Below are 15,332 nucleotides of genomic sequence, written 5' to 3'. Positions count from 1 at the left end.
ATGACTATTTGATCACTTTTTATTACGTGTTTTTGAGGATGGGGTGACCAAAAATGCACTATGCTGATGTTGCATATTTTTTTTTCTGTTGATGTTCACCAACAATGTGTTATTTTGATAGATAGGACTTTTGTGGACGCAGCGATACGAAACATGTTTTTGATTTTTTTCTTTAGATTTTTTATTATAAATATGGGAAAAGGGGGGGGGGGTAAACTTTTTAAATTAGTAATAAAACTTATTTAAAGTGAGTTTTACATTTTTTTTTTACTCCCCAGAGGGGACAAGAACTTGCGGTGGTTTGATCGCTCTTGCAGTATGATGTAATACCGTAGCATTACATTATACCGCTATTTGACAGGCAATCAAACCATGCAACAGGTATGGCTTAATAGGCAATCTGCAATGGCAGCCATGGGGACTCTCAGAAGGCAGGAGGCCGTTCAGGACCCCTGAACTTCGATAGGGGCATTTAAAGGCCACTGTCAGAATTGATGACTGCATTTAAAGGGTTAAATGACACAATCAATGGAAGTGCTGTTCGCAGCTGTTGCGGGCGGCGTAATAAACAGCCAACACCCACATTGTATGGAGCGGGATCAGCTCCCTATCCCCCTCCATACAAACCTTTGGTGTGCAAATATGCACAAAGATAGAGCGTGCGTGTGCAGAAAAGAGTAATGAGAATGAACCCATTGAAATCAATAGGTTCTATTCTCTGCGTATTGCATACGCACATTTTGTGCACGCAAATACGTCTGTGTGAAGGGGCCCTTATACCTAGTGAGAAGGGAGGGGAAAGTCCTGCCCAACTGTGAATGATCTTGACAGACTGACACGCTACTTCTGATTCTGAGAAGGCACTGGGACCCTAATTCACAGCTACACTGCTAAAAAAGGTCTCCATGAATATCCACGTCAGCAGAGTACCACCGATCTTGCGCTGTGTTGTCCGCCAGCTCACAAGCTGTTAAGTAAAGTTGAAGTTTCATATGCAACAAGTGTTGCCATCCAATATGTGGTTACTGCCCATCCGTCCCCTTACCACGCTGCTGGTGATGCCCTACCTGGTGGGTGAAAACCCACATGTTGTTGGCCCGGTCCATCCAGGCATATGGATGTATCTGGGGATATCACTTGAGGCACCACCACGATCCCTCCCCCTGCAACAACCCCCTCAGTGTCCGACCACCTCTGCACCCCAATTGCCTGAACTCTGACGCGGATTCCACACCACAATACACGCCTGATCCATGCTATTTTAGCATTGCATAGGATGCTGTGGAAATCCATGGCATTGCTCATAAGATGTGGATTTTTCCATATACAGATTTTGAAATCCACTTCACAGAAGAGAACAATTGATGTCAGTTCTTGACGCAGTTTCAAAGTTTTCGGGTAGCCGCAAGCGAATTTGCCCTATTGAATAGTGTTATATCTGCATCCACATCCAGGTGTAAATCTGTGGCAGAATTCTACAGCTCAGCCTTGGAGTCAGATGCACATTGCAAAAATCCAACGCAGATCTGACACTATTAACCCTTTCCAATCCACTGTCTGATGTCTGAAGACATTCTGATTGAAGGCTGTACAGCTTCCGATGTTGAAAGACGTCCGGCAGGGTATTCTTACTGTATATTACTGTCCGCTCTGTTGTCGGGGGTCTCTCCAGCATGTTCAATACTGCAGTACTTACTCTAGTCAGCAGGTGGCGCCATTGTATAATAGCAGAAAGAGAAAACCCCCTAGGAAATCCTGAATCCAAAATTGGATTGCAAAGGGTTAAAGCCATGTGAATATGCTCTAATCAAAGTCAACTCTACTCAAAACCAGAAAATAGACTGTGATTGGAGTTAAGCCGGTAGCCCACAATGCTATATCTATTGCACTTTAGGAATCAGACTGCTTTCTTTGCAGGTTAAAACGGCAAGCAAACACAACAGCAATCACATCTCTAGCAGGGTCAGATTGGGCCACCCAAGTACCAGAGCATCCTACGGTGGGTCTAGGTGCTAGCACATTAATAGCCTCAACAATCCAGCAGAAGGCAAACCCATTAGGCGCTGACGTAGGTGTAAACCATACATCACCATTCATCAGCAGCACAGAAATGACAGATGAAGGTGCCGTACACATGTATAAATATTGCAGCAAACTGAGAATGGGATGGTATCTAAAATACATGAGCTGCTGTGTACGTAATACAAAGCAGGTGCTGCACCGCACGCAAGCGTAACCACATACACACCACAGACGAATCCTTCTATAGTTCACAGAATTAGCACAAACCCATCTTTAACTTCCCAACTAATCCCAACTAATGTTATGCTTCTTCACAGCTTCATAATATCTTGAACGCATTGCATTGTGTTATCCGTGTGTATGCCAAAAACATCAGGAAAGATGCTGCCAATAAAATAATCACTACATTTCTAGTCGCCCTGCTACATTTAATTCACTCTTTGTCAAAAAAAATGAAGCACCTAGGAGTTGACATTTTGTTAGCCATTAAAAGGTATCATATCTAGAAGATTACTTGGTTTCTCTCACTGAGAACAATCAATTTTGTTTTGCTGTAAAACTCGGCATGCAGGCGTATATGTAAATGATTAAAGTTGTGGTGGGACTAGATGAACGGTCTTGTCACCTGAGGCCCTAAAAGTGGTTCCTGCCTTGGCCTATAAAAGGCTCTCAGAGGCTCCTTGTGTGTAGTGGCCTCTTCTTCTGCTTGGGTAGAGCTTGTTGACCACTAGGCATATCTCTACAATGCAATCAAAGAGATTTTGCCCAGTTAACAATCTGGAAGAAGTGCATTATTGGAAGGCGATAAGCTGGAAGATTGTTTTGACAAATTGTTGCCACCTGGGCCATTCTGACCAGACTGTTAGGAGGTGTTGGGACCAGTGGATGCGTGAGGGCACACACAAAAGGCAACCGGGCTCAGGATGCCCTCGACAGACCACAAGAATTAGAGAGGATCCTCTGATCATCACACAAGCAGAAACAGTTCCAATTGTTTTGTTGTTTGCCATCCAGGGATAGGTGGCACCATTATTACAGGCCCTGGTGGTGTCTGTCGGGTATTATTTCTGAGCGCTTGACTGAAGCACTTTCGGTCTCATGGCGCCCATTACATGTACTGCCTTTCACAGCAACCCACTTTCGCCTCTGTTTGCAGAAGTGTCGTGAAAAATTAATCTAAACTGCTACAGAAAGGAACCGGTTTGTCTTCAGTGACTAATCCAGGTTTTGTTTGGACACTGATGACAGCTGTGTTCATGTCTGGAGAACTAGGGATCAGCACCTCAATCCTGACTTTGTTGTGGAGCGGCACACTGCCCCCTGCCGGTGTGATGGTCTGGGGGACCATTGCATATGATAGTTGGTCACTCCTAGTAGTGGTACGAGGGACAATGACAGCTCAGCAATATGTTCAGGACATCCTGCAGCCACATGTGTTCCTCTCATGGCGGCTTCCAAGAGGCATTTTCCATCAGGATAATGCTCGGCCGCTCACACAAGGGGGTCACAGGGATGTCTCCATAACATTGTCACACTTCCGTGGCTGCCCAGACACCACGTTTATAGCCAACAGAACATGTATGGGACCATCGGCAACAGCCTATGAATTTGCACGATCTAGAGACTCGCTTACAGCAAATGTGGAGCAATATGCTGCAGGATACCATGCCTCCGTGCCCACCTGTATCAGATCTTGTATACAAGTTAGAGGTGGCCCAACAGGGTACTAGAGCCTCCATGCCTGCCCATATTACACCTTGTATACAAGCTAGAGGTGGCCCAACAGGGTACTAGAGCCTCCATGCCCGCCCATATCACATCTTGTATCCAAGCTAGAGGTGGCCCAACAGGGTACTAGAGCCCTTCAAGCCTGCCCATATCACATCTTGTATACAAGCTAGAGGTGGCCCAACAGGATACTAGAGCCTCCATGCCTGCCCGTATCACATTCTGTATACAAGCTAGAGGTGGCCCAATGGGGTACTAGAGCCTCCATGCCGCCTGTAACACATCTTGATTTGCAAGCTATAGGTGGCCCAACAGGGTACTAGAGCCTCCATGCCCACCAGTATCCCATCCAAGCTAGAGATGGGACAACAGAGTTCTAGAGCCTCTATGACAGTCCATATCACATTTTGCATCCGAGCTAGAGTTGGCCCAACGGGGGACTAGAGCTTCATGACAGCCCGTATCACATCTTGTATTCAAGCTAGAGGTGGCATAACATGGTACTAGAGCCTCGATGCCCACATCACATCTTGTATACAAGCTAGAGGTGGTACAACAGGGTACTAGAGCCTCTATGACAGCCCATATCAAATTTTGTATGCAAGCTAGAGGTGGTACGACAGGGTACTAGAGCCTCCATGACAGCCCATATCACATCTTGCATCCAAGCTAGAGGCTGCCCAAAAGGGCACTAGAGCCCCCAAGACAGCCCATAACACATCTTGTATCCAAGCTAGAGGCGGCCCAACATGGTACTAGAGCCTCCATACCTGTCTGTATCACATTTTGTATACAAGCTAGAGGTGGTACAACAGGGTACAAGAGCCTCCATGACAGCCCATATCACATCTTGCATCCAAGCTAGAGGCGGTACAACAGGGTAGTAGAGCCTCCATGCTTGCCTGTATCAAATCTTGTATACAAGCTAACGGCGGTACAACAGAGTACTAGAGTCTCCATGCCCACCAGTATCACATCTGGTATCCAAGCTACAGGTGGTACAACAGACTACTAGAACCTCCATGTCCACCATTATCACATCTTGTATCCAAGCTAGAGGTGGTACAAAAGGGTACTAGAGTCTCCATGACAGCCCATATCACATGTTGCATCCAAGCTAGAGGCTGCCCAACATGGCACTAGAGCCTCCATGCTCCCCTGTATTAAATCTTGTATCCAAGCTAGAGGCAGTACAACAGAGTCCTAGAGCCTCCATGCCCGCCCGTATCACATCTTGTATACAAGATAAAGGTGGTACAACAGGGTACCAGGTCCTAACTTCAAGGTGTCAATTTTCCGCAATAAATGATCATTTGGCTCTGATATTGTAATCACTTACTTATAACAACGTTGCAATCACACAGCCAATGTTTTATTCCATTCTGACAACTCCTTATAGGAGAAGCATTTTTTTTGACAATTAGTGTATAATCAGATTGACACTAGTGTAGAAACAGACTGGTTGATCATTATGAACATCTTATTACTAAATTGTTTTTAAGGCCTGTTCAGTGCTGTTAGTGCAGTTTACTCAAACGGTTATATACTAATCTTCCAAAAGTAATTGGACACCTGAGCAAGAATTAAAACTGGTATTTATTTACATATATAAATACTTAGTGGGGCTCTTTTAGTCCTAATGACACCAGATACTCTCTGTAGCATACGTTCCATTATCGTCTGATACACTTCGGCTGGTATTACCCTCCATTGATCCTACATTGTTATTCGGCCATACAATATAGTACAAAATTTTTAGACCATCAATATAACTTGTGAATTGACGTCTCTGTCTGATGGCCAAAAAGTATATGAATAAGACATTTTAAGGAAAGTTGACCATGCTTTATAAGGCTTTTTCTGGAACAACTGAGAGTTGTGAATGAATAAAACTGAACCTACTGAACATATGTCCTTTTTTCAAGACTGATATTGGATTAGTTACTCTAATTATAATGAGGTTTTCTGGTTTATAAAACCCTTTCTAAATACAATATGAGGGAATTTTGAGTTAATAAAGGAGGATCCTCTACTCAGGAGCCTAATTGAATAGCTAGAGAGTGTTTCTAGCTCTGGAGGACTCAACTGTGCAATTCTTCATTTTCCCTGAGGTGGGGCTGTAGGGGAATTTATCATTTACGGTTATGTTCTCCTATGGATTACAGCTGATTGCTAAGGGCCCCAAAGGGTTTGTTTGGAATGTTGAAATTATTTACTGCATTTACATGAATAAGTATTTCTTAGTGCAGGCTGAATGCATTAAATAGGACAATTAAAAATAATTTCCATCTCTGCCCTTCAGAAAGGCTCATTATTCAAAGAACTTGCTCTATGACATGGCAAAAAAATATCCCTTTGGAATTACACATGATGTATAATGACAATAGTTGGATGCACACTGTAAGGAAACGTACTGTAGGTCTCTATAGAAAGTCATTTCCTACCTGTTCAGGAAGTGATCTTCGAGGTCACATCGTGGAAGAACATCTTGACAATACTCACTGAAGGGACAGATAACCAAAAGTTTATCCAGTAAGTTCTTTACCAGCACAGTAGACTTTTTGCATGATTGCAGCATGATATATTTACGGTCCACAGGGCAAAAATTCTCATGGAGGAGAAAGTTAGTCAGGCAGAGAGTACAGTACGTATGACCACACGGAGTGTCCAAAGGTTCAACCAGAGCATGTAGACAAATGTGGCAAGTTAGGTCATCATCCACTTCATCAGTATATGCATAGAAGTGGTTTTCTTCATCAGAATGCTGCTGTCCACATGCGGCACATAAAGGCTCTGCGAAGTCATTGTCCAATATTTCAATCTCATTATTGTAATCCATGATTAAGACCCAAATATCTGTATGTTTCAATGTGATTGTGGCGTGGACCAAAGTACCTTGGGCATAAACATGACACAAAAATGTTAATATCCAACAATTAAGGGCCTTTACATTTACTATCAATAGTGCTAATAAGAAGACAACACAAGATAGTTCTACCACCTAGGCATTCCTAAAAAGTCAACAGGGTTTTTTTGTGTTTGGTTTTTTTCGGAATGTTATAATCAATATAGCCACTATTCCAATTCCTACTTGGGGGTCTTACTCAATTTTCCCACACTCCTAAATAGTAAATCCAGGTGATACAAGATGGGGAAGGGATTTGGTGAAACCTTACTTTTTGGAATCACGTGTCCATGGATTAAAAGTTTTTACCATTTTGGATGACAGCGACCTTAGGACAGCAGAACATAACCTGTTACACACAGCATTAGTTCAACATCCTACTATACATGGCCCTTTGGACCTACAGACAGGGCTACTCATGAAGACCGATATCTGTTCCAAGAGGCTCTGTGCTGGTATTTTTTATATCATTGGCATTCAGGAGTCTGGAAAGCTAAGTTATACCCTCTGTGGGAGATGTAGTGAGAGTCATATTGGTTGCTACTCAATGTTCATAGGCCCAGATATAACTAACCGAATGGCTGAACAGAAAAATACGACTAAGGCTGGTGACACACCACCATATTCTGGACATATTTATGCATCCATAGTAGGGACATGTGAACTAGAATGACTTTGGGTCTTCTGAACCAAACTCCAAGCATCAAGAGTTTGAGTCAGAAGATCCACGGTCAAGTGGGCACTCATACATATTACACACTCATAACTGTGGCCGGAATATGCTGGTGTGTTACCAGCCTTTGGCCATATTCACATCTGACCTGGAGTTTCAGAGTCTCTGACGCAGATCTAGCACAAAATAAAGCAGCATGTGGCTCCATTTTGCCCAGCAAAATATTAGAGGTTATGCTGGAAGCCAGGCGGACCTCATTATAGTGAATGGGGTCCATAAGGCACCGTTAGGGTCCAACATGTAGTATACAACCACGAAGACACATCAGTCTGCATTTAAGCTGTAGACAGGAAATGGTAGAAGATTTTTAATTAACACTATTTGCAAAGTGTTTTGTAATTGTAGATGCATTGGAGTAAGATAAAAATAATTCTTAAGGGCTGAAATGCCTTTTTGTAAGAGCATATACGGGCATGCTGGGCCTTTCCTCAAGAATTGCTATGCTTAAAAATTTATTTTTTATTATGTCGTGTGATGTCACTTTAAAAATGGTGACTGTGGCATATTATAATGGAGCAGCTTGGGTGGAGTATGGCTGATGACATGGCTGGTGGGAGTGGCTTTGAGTACGTAAGTCAGTTGCCATGAGCTAGTAGGCTGTGTGGAGTATAGATGTGGTAGGCACACATGTGTGGTGACGAGCAAAGTGCTGAAAACTGGCATTAGAAAGACGTTCCCTGTAGAGTGGCGGCGGGTCATGGGTAGCCATTAGTGGCCTCCAGAAAAGTGCTGCTTGGAGAGGGATTGAAAGCACTGAGGCTAACACTATCAGCCAAGCCAAAGTGTGCTCAACATCTCCCCAAATAAGCCCGGTTGTTGCTGCAGTAGAAGAAACGTTGACAAGTTTGACCTGTTTCCAGTAAAGTTTGTTTTGAGCAAAAATGCTTCCTCAGTCTTCCTCCTGCCTGACACCAAGTGATACATGGTATTATAAATATAACTTTATTAAAGTGATCCTCCAGTTTCAGGACACAATTTTGTCCTAGGATTGGAGGTGGAGGGGTGCATATTGCCTGCCTGCAGATGTTCTCTGTCATCCCCATGATCCACCAGTTCTAGATCCAATTTTTGGCCATTCAAGATGGTCAACGAAATCTTCAGACTAGCTAATCCCCAAGTTGCATTGTTAGTGTTAGACTATCAATGCACTATATCTGCTGGATGATTGGCCAGAGCTGCTTATGGGATCAGCATTTGGCAATCAGAGAATGAAGAATCGGCGGATTGGAGGGACGGCGGAAAACTTAGTCATGAAACTGGAGAGAAGCTTTAAATTTCCAGTTGGTGACGCTGACCACCAGGTAGAACCTGAGGAAGCTGCGAAAGCTCTGGAGGTCCTACATTTTAAAGGGGTTGTCTTGTTACTTTTTGAAATTTAAAGGGCAGGAGCAGATGTGGTAAATTAACAAGTAAGCAGTACCTACCTGTCTTTGGACCTGGCAATCCAACGCTACAGCCCCGATCTTCTCCTGGTCTCTGTTGACGGTGGAAGTCAGGTAACCTTTGTCTGCCAATCAGAGGCCGCAGCATCACCACCCGTTCTCCTGACACCAGCGCTCACATCCTGGGCGCCATGATGCCAGGAGTTCCAAACCTTATTTCTTCTGTCAACAGAGATGGAGAAAACAATGGGCCTGCAGCGCTGGGGCCAAGGATGAAGAAGTACTGTTTGATTAGTTATTTTAGAATTGCCTAAAAATGGGATGTGCAGATATTTCAATCTCAGACCATCGGTCCAAGAGAAAGATATCTCATGTGAATAAAAATATTGAAATACATGTGTGTTTTCTTACCTGTGTGAGTTCCATCCGTATCGCAATAGAACAGAACTCACACGGGAATATCATTTACGCGAATACAACCTTACATGCATAGTTTTTATAAAACAAATTGCTTCGTACAACAATAGCACCTGTGATAATGGGATTCTACAAAGCGCATCCTATTCACTATAGTTGAAGGGGTGGACTTGTGGTATCTCGCCATGAAAAAAAAATCGCGGCTTAATTATATGTCAATTTCGAGAACCTAATAGAAGATGACAGTGACCCATTGTACTCAGCGGCATTACTTGTAGCTATTGAAGACTTCGGCTTTTACAAATTACATATATATCTAAGCAAAGGCTATAAGCGCAGCGGATGTATTTTTTATTCAATGTAAGCTTTACCCTTTATGTCATATCAAACAGTGAGAATGACGGATTGCTCCCATTTCGGCAGTAATGTGCTACTGGAAAGCACGGTAATGATAACCACAGGGATTTCTGCCGCAGACAAAAAACATCTTTATGCGAAGCCGATGCAGGAGAATCAATCTGGGGCAAAATAAGCAAATAAAGATCCCTCTTTGAATATTTCTGATATCCAGAAATCAAAAGAGGATTTTACAGAAGGGAGCACAACAATGTCATAAGGAGAAGGCGCAGTCTTGTAAAGGTCATTGTTTTTATTGACAGGAGACTGGAGTTCTGGACTAGAGTTAAATATAACCTGGCATTTTTCCTGGTCTTTCATTATTTTACCAGTGACATAATCATTTTTTCCTCTCTCGGGTAACTTAACGTAATTCAAGACTGGTGTAAAATGTCAGTTTAATCCAAACCTTGTTACATTTCACACTTTCTTCTTTCAAGATGAGAACTTATTTACATAACCTTTTTTTTTCCCATGGAGCATCGCCTGGTCTATAAGACTCCCTACGCCAACCGGGCGGTCTCCACAAGGAGAAATTGTACCCACTTAGACTCTTATTTCAATTAGATAAATACTATTGAGTTGCTTTGGTTGCCTCTCTTTAAAGAGGAAAGGATTAGAGATGAGCGAGCAACCACATGCTTGGGTCCTCGTTATTCGAGTCGAGCTTTTTGTAAAGTTCGAGAGCTCTACTCGAGTAACGAACCCCATTGACTACAATGGGAGACTCGAGCATTTTTGTATGTGGGACGCTACCTGCCGAGCTTTTTTTTTTTTTCTTTCTTGGTTTGTGTTCTCTCTCTCTTTCTCTCTCTCTCTTTTTCTCTCTCTCTCTCTTTCTCTCTCTTCTCTCTCTCTTCTCTCTCTCTCCCCTTCCTGCCCGAGAAAATATTTGCCAATGATGCGTGCTGCATCGCAGCAGGGAGGGGCCAAAACAAGCATGTCATAGCGGGGAGGAGCCAAAAGCTGGGGCGGGGTCGTTCGAGCACCATTGAGTACGCTAATACTCGAACGAGCATAAAGCTCGGCAGAGTATGTTCGCTCAACTCTAGAAAGGATGAAAAACTAGAGCAGATTTGCGAATAAGTAGGTGTACAATGGGCCAGACACTAGTACGACACTTTTCAGTCTTCATCTTTATGTGTAATGGGAGGACTCTTCAATGTCTATGGGAAAGCACACAAACCGAAACCGTATTATTATTTATTTCACAGGTTCCTATGTCACTGGTGGAGGTATAGCAAAGTGGAATTCAGGATACGATGCAGCAGATGGAGTAACTAATATGTACAATATTTAAAAATTATTAATAAATAAAGGTGAACATTAGAAAAACAATGGTTAAAATTGAACTTTTGCCTTCGAATACCTTTGTGCTATCTACTGCTAACTAAGAAGTAAGATTGGTAGTATTACATGAAAAATCTGAAGCAACAGTAATACCTGACGAACACTTGCAATAACTCTTCACTAGAGATGAGCGAGCATACTCGCTAAGGCAAACTACTCGAGCGAGTAGTGCCTTATTCGAATACCTGCCCGCTAGTCTCTAAAGATTCGGCTGCCGGCGCGGGTGAGCGGTGAGTTGCGGGAGTGAGCAGGGGGAAGCAGGGGGGGGGGAGTGAGAGAGAGATCTCCCCTCCGTTCCTCCCCGCTCTCCCCCGCCGCTCCCCGCCCCCAGCTGGCAGCCGAATCTTCAGAGACGAGCGGGCAGGTACTCGAATAAGGCACTACTCGCTCGAGTAGTTTGCCTTAGAGAGTATGCTCGCTCATCTCTACTCTTCACCAATATGGGTAATCTTTCACATAAAAAGAGATTGTGGAAAATAATGGGCAGTTTCTCTTTAGGGGTTAACCCTCCACTACTATCAATACAGTCTATTAGAAATGCAGTGTACAGAATGCGTATGTGATGTCTTTTTGTGTAAAGCTTGCTCGCTACCCTAAGCACCATTTGACTTAACTCTTTAAATTAGGCCCAGATATGCTGCCTTGGTCTTAAGTCCCTTCAGTAATGGATTTTCAACCCTGTGTGTTAGAAATACCATGATATAGTAACTTTGAAAAGTCAGCGTCATTCTCACACTGTATATGTAAAGGGGGATACAGTGTTGGCCTTATGTTAGATGACACCTCAGGTGGAAATTTTTGCCCCCTCCCATGTTCAAAAGACATGAACAGTATGTATGGCATTGATGGGCAATCAGCCTGTATTCTGCTTGTGCAGAAAGCAGCGAGATAGCAGCATACCCACACCAGAACAACTCGGTGAATAAATACTTTACCAGAACTAAGCTTATAACATAAATATATCACCAGAACAAAACTCAGTACTTGGAGACAATGCCAGAACTAAGCTCATAACATAAATACAACCACAGAAACAAGCTCATAACCTAAATACAGCATCAGAACCAAGCTCAGTACATAAATACAGCAGCAGAACCAAGCTCATAATATGTATACAGCACAAATCAACCTCAGTCCAGAGATACAATACCAGAAGAAATACATTACAAACCAACTTTGTTTCATAGATACATCCCCAGAACCAAGCTTGTAACTTAAATACAGAAGCAGAACTAAACCATTGTGTTATGGGGATGCCAATGGGCTGATAGTGGCGGATCAGAATATCAGAGGATAGGAGAGAGCCAGGAGGATGACAATTCATGTAGCTCCACAAGACAGTGCTGCAGGGAGGAAGAAGGTTATTTGGCCAGATGGACCTAAAGCGAGCCCTTACCCCCAGCCTACATCTGCCTGTTGCCCTCCTTCCAAACTAAAACCGGCCATGGGAGTATCCGCAGTTAAGACCAACCATTTGCATTCCTTACAACTGAATTTGCACCAGTTGAGAAATATAGTGGAGCTGGGATCCATAGTAGCCATTGTAGGCCTGGGGCTTATGAGATGCTAGAAGCTCAACATAGGCTGCCGCTCTGCAATTTCTTTACTGATAGGACAGGCCACACACCAGGAGAGGCCCGTTGCCCGAGTTTCTCTGTTCATCATGGGGACGGGTTAGGTGAGCATTCATTTCATTATTTTTCGGCAGCACTTTTATTCTGTGGGTTTAGTTACACTCTCTTCAGCTAACCCCAAATCAGCAGGCAATCTCCTTTGTACTCCTGGAAATGTCAACACCGGAGAACCTTAGCTGGGGTAGTCACAAGGGATTTATATATTCTGAAGACAAATTCCAATTCATTCATCCTAACTAAGAAGAAAGTAGAAGATTCTAAAGCTGTGTTTATTTTATGAGTCAAGGGAAACAATTGCAAAAACGTGTACGCTACATGTACTGTGACAGAACTTGTACAAAATAAGTTTCCATTTACTTGTAAAGTGCACTATTAAATATGTTAACCAAACAAAACCTTCCCTACCACAGCTAGACTGCAGCGCAGCTTTAAAAAGGGTAATCATGGCGTTTTAGTTGACTATTTACTGTTACAGGCGTTCAATAGACAAGCGGTACTGTTGTACCTTGTCTCCACCACAAGTATTGGTGGAGACCTAGTGATGGGCTGTATACGCCCAGTATACACCCAGCATACGCCCACAAGCTGCTGATTGGCTGCCTGGAGCAAGGTCCTAGCAGTGTGGGGACTGAGGTTCGCCTTGAATGCAGGGTTAGGGTTAGTTGTTAGGCTTACATTATTAGTTGTTTACACCTAATAATGTAAGCCTAACACTTAAACTAACCCTAACCCTGCATCCAAGGTGACCCGTCCCCGGCAGCCAACCATCATCTCGAGCGACAGCTCTGGTCCTGGGTAACTAGAGTGCACATGGCTGTGCGGCGGGGAGAGGAGCGTGCATCATACTGACAGTGGTCCCGGCCACAGGGGGACCAGTAGCGGAGATTACAGTCCGGCGGGAAGAGGAGTGGGGACCCCCAGTAACAGCTCTCCCAGCTGCAGCGACCGAAGGGTGAACGGGAGGCCAGATGGCAGTGCAGCGGGGAGAGGAGTGTGGAGCACATTTACAGCAATCCCCGTCGACAGAGGGTGACAGGGGAATGGGAGTGGCGGCGCCAGTCCACCGGGGAGAGCAGCGGGGAGCTGAGTAACAGCAGTCCCGGCTAGTGCGGTCGCCAAAGGTATGAGTTCGGCATCAGGAAGGAAACAAGCTGGCCCCGCTGTCAGTGTTCCCTGCTTGGCCCCTTGGCTCTCAGTCTCCTCCTTCCTTGCTGCAGTACTAGCCAATGGGAAGCTAGGGGCCTGACAGGAGGCGTTCACTCCACCAAAGGCCGGTCAGCCCCTAGCTTCCGGTGTAGACATAGTACAACAGTACCTAGACAAGCTACAATACAACCTGTCCCAATCTGCAGGCAGCACGCAATAAAGCAGGAGGAGCTGAGCAGATTGATATATAGTTTTACACATTCAAATCCCTGCAGACTCTGGACTTATGAGTCTAGAGGTTGGTCTTACTCATTCATTGACAACTCTTTCTGCAGATATACTCATGGACAGACATGGAGCCAGTGCGGTTGCACAGGGAGCTGGCCCCCAGCTTGTACGGGGCACATCAAGCTGGGGGCTATTGTCCCCCTTAGGTCCATCTGGCCTCAAGTAGAGACTAATAGGCTGATGCAATAGGCATTGTAGAATACACTGCATAGGTAATGCAGTGTACTATACTAGCGATTGAACGATCTCATCTTCTATCCCTCTTGAGCAACTCTTCCTGCAAAAAAAAGTTCTCACATAGCTCTATTGCTGGAAAAATATAAATGCTATGGATCTTAGGCCACTCTTATACAGCTGTTTTGAATGCTGCGGTAATCGCGGCATAACGCTCCCGTTGATTTAAATGGAGCCTCGCAAACATGTGCTCTTATGCAGAGCTTTCCAGCGCCACGATCTTCGAGTGCTGTATGTTCTATTTTTTGCGTTTAATGCACCTCATCAATGATGGGGTGTGCTAAAACCGCTGTCAGAGACATAAACGCTGCCTCCGAAAACGAAAGTAAAATTGCGGCGCTTTGCCGGGGCCAGAGTGGCCTTAGACTGCAGTGATGTAGATTCCATTGTTTTCATTCAAAGGATCTGGGGAGGGGCGTAACTATAGAGGGTGCAGGGGATGCGGTTGCACCCGGGCCCAGGAGCCTTGGGGGGCCCATAAGGCCTCTCTTCTCCATATAAGGAGCCCAGTACTATGAAAAAAGCATTATAGTTGGGGGCCCTGTTACAGATTTTGCATTGGGGCCCAGGAGCTTCAAGTTACGCCTCTGGATCTGGGCCCATAGTAGAAATCTCTGACCACCGCTTGGTCATTTCCCCCTATACGTGATATTCCCTGTACTCTGCATTGCTATTTGTATACTGCTTGAATAAAGTAAAAACTTGTTAGATCTGTCATCTGACGTCATAAACATAGAGTTACATAAATGCAGTAGAGGTCAGAGGTTAGACTGCGCTATCTCCATAAAACATGAAGACACATCTCTCCTTTCAGATGGAGTACAAATACCTATGGGAGATGATTGCTTAACATGTTGTGATGTTGTGACTAATCCGTCCTTATGTGCATTTTAGACAAGCCACTGCAAGCTAAGGCTTTTGTCAATATCTGTAGACATTGTGCGTGTAATTAGCCTGAAGCTATAGAGTTTCGATCATTCTATCTTTCTATTTCACCACAAGGTCGGGGTTTCAGGGTGACTTTTTAAAGTGCAACTTTCTTATTTTAACTATACACAGTTTAAGTATTCACAGCATTGCACCCAGCGCACAGTATT

At 44.1% G+C, this 15,332-nt stretch overlaps 1 protein-coding gene across 2 annotated transcripts in view; it reads right to left on the bottom strand.

Moving 5' to 3' along the window:
* LNX1 (ligand of numb-protein X 1) overlaps positions 1-15,332 on the bottom strand; it is a 179,609-nt gene that overhangs the window by 152,305 nt on the left and 11,972 nt on the right. For both annotated transcript variants that reach the window (XM_066573077.1, XM_066573078.1), the window contains exon 2: positions 6,195-6,645. In XM_066573077.1, coding sequence (XP_066429174.1) covers positions 6,195-6,589 — 395 coding nt within the window. In that variant the 5' untranslated portion in view covers positions 6,590-6,645. The remainder of the gene's footprint in view (positions 1-6,194; positions 6,646-15,332) is intronic.

Source organism: Eleutherodactylus coqui, chromosome 7, assembly GCF_035609145.1.
Source record: "Eleutherodactylus coqui strain aEleCoq1 chromosome 7, aEleCoq1.hap1, whole genome shotgun sequence".
Lineage (NCBI taxonomy): Eukaryota > Metazoa > Chordata > Amphibia > Anura > Eleutherodactylidae > Eleutherodactylus > Eleutherodactylus coqui.
The sequence above is the reverse complement of the archived record's forward strand: the minus strand, read 5'-3'. Positions and strand labels throughout refer to the sequence as shown.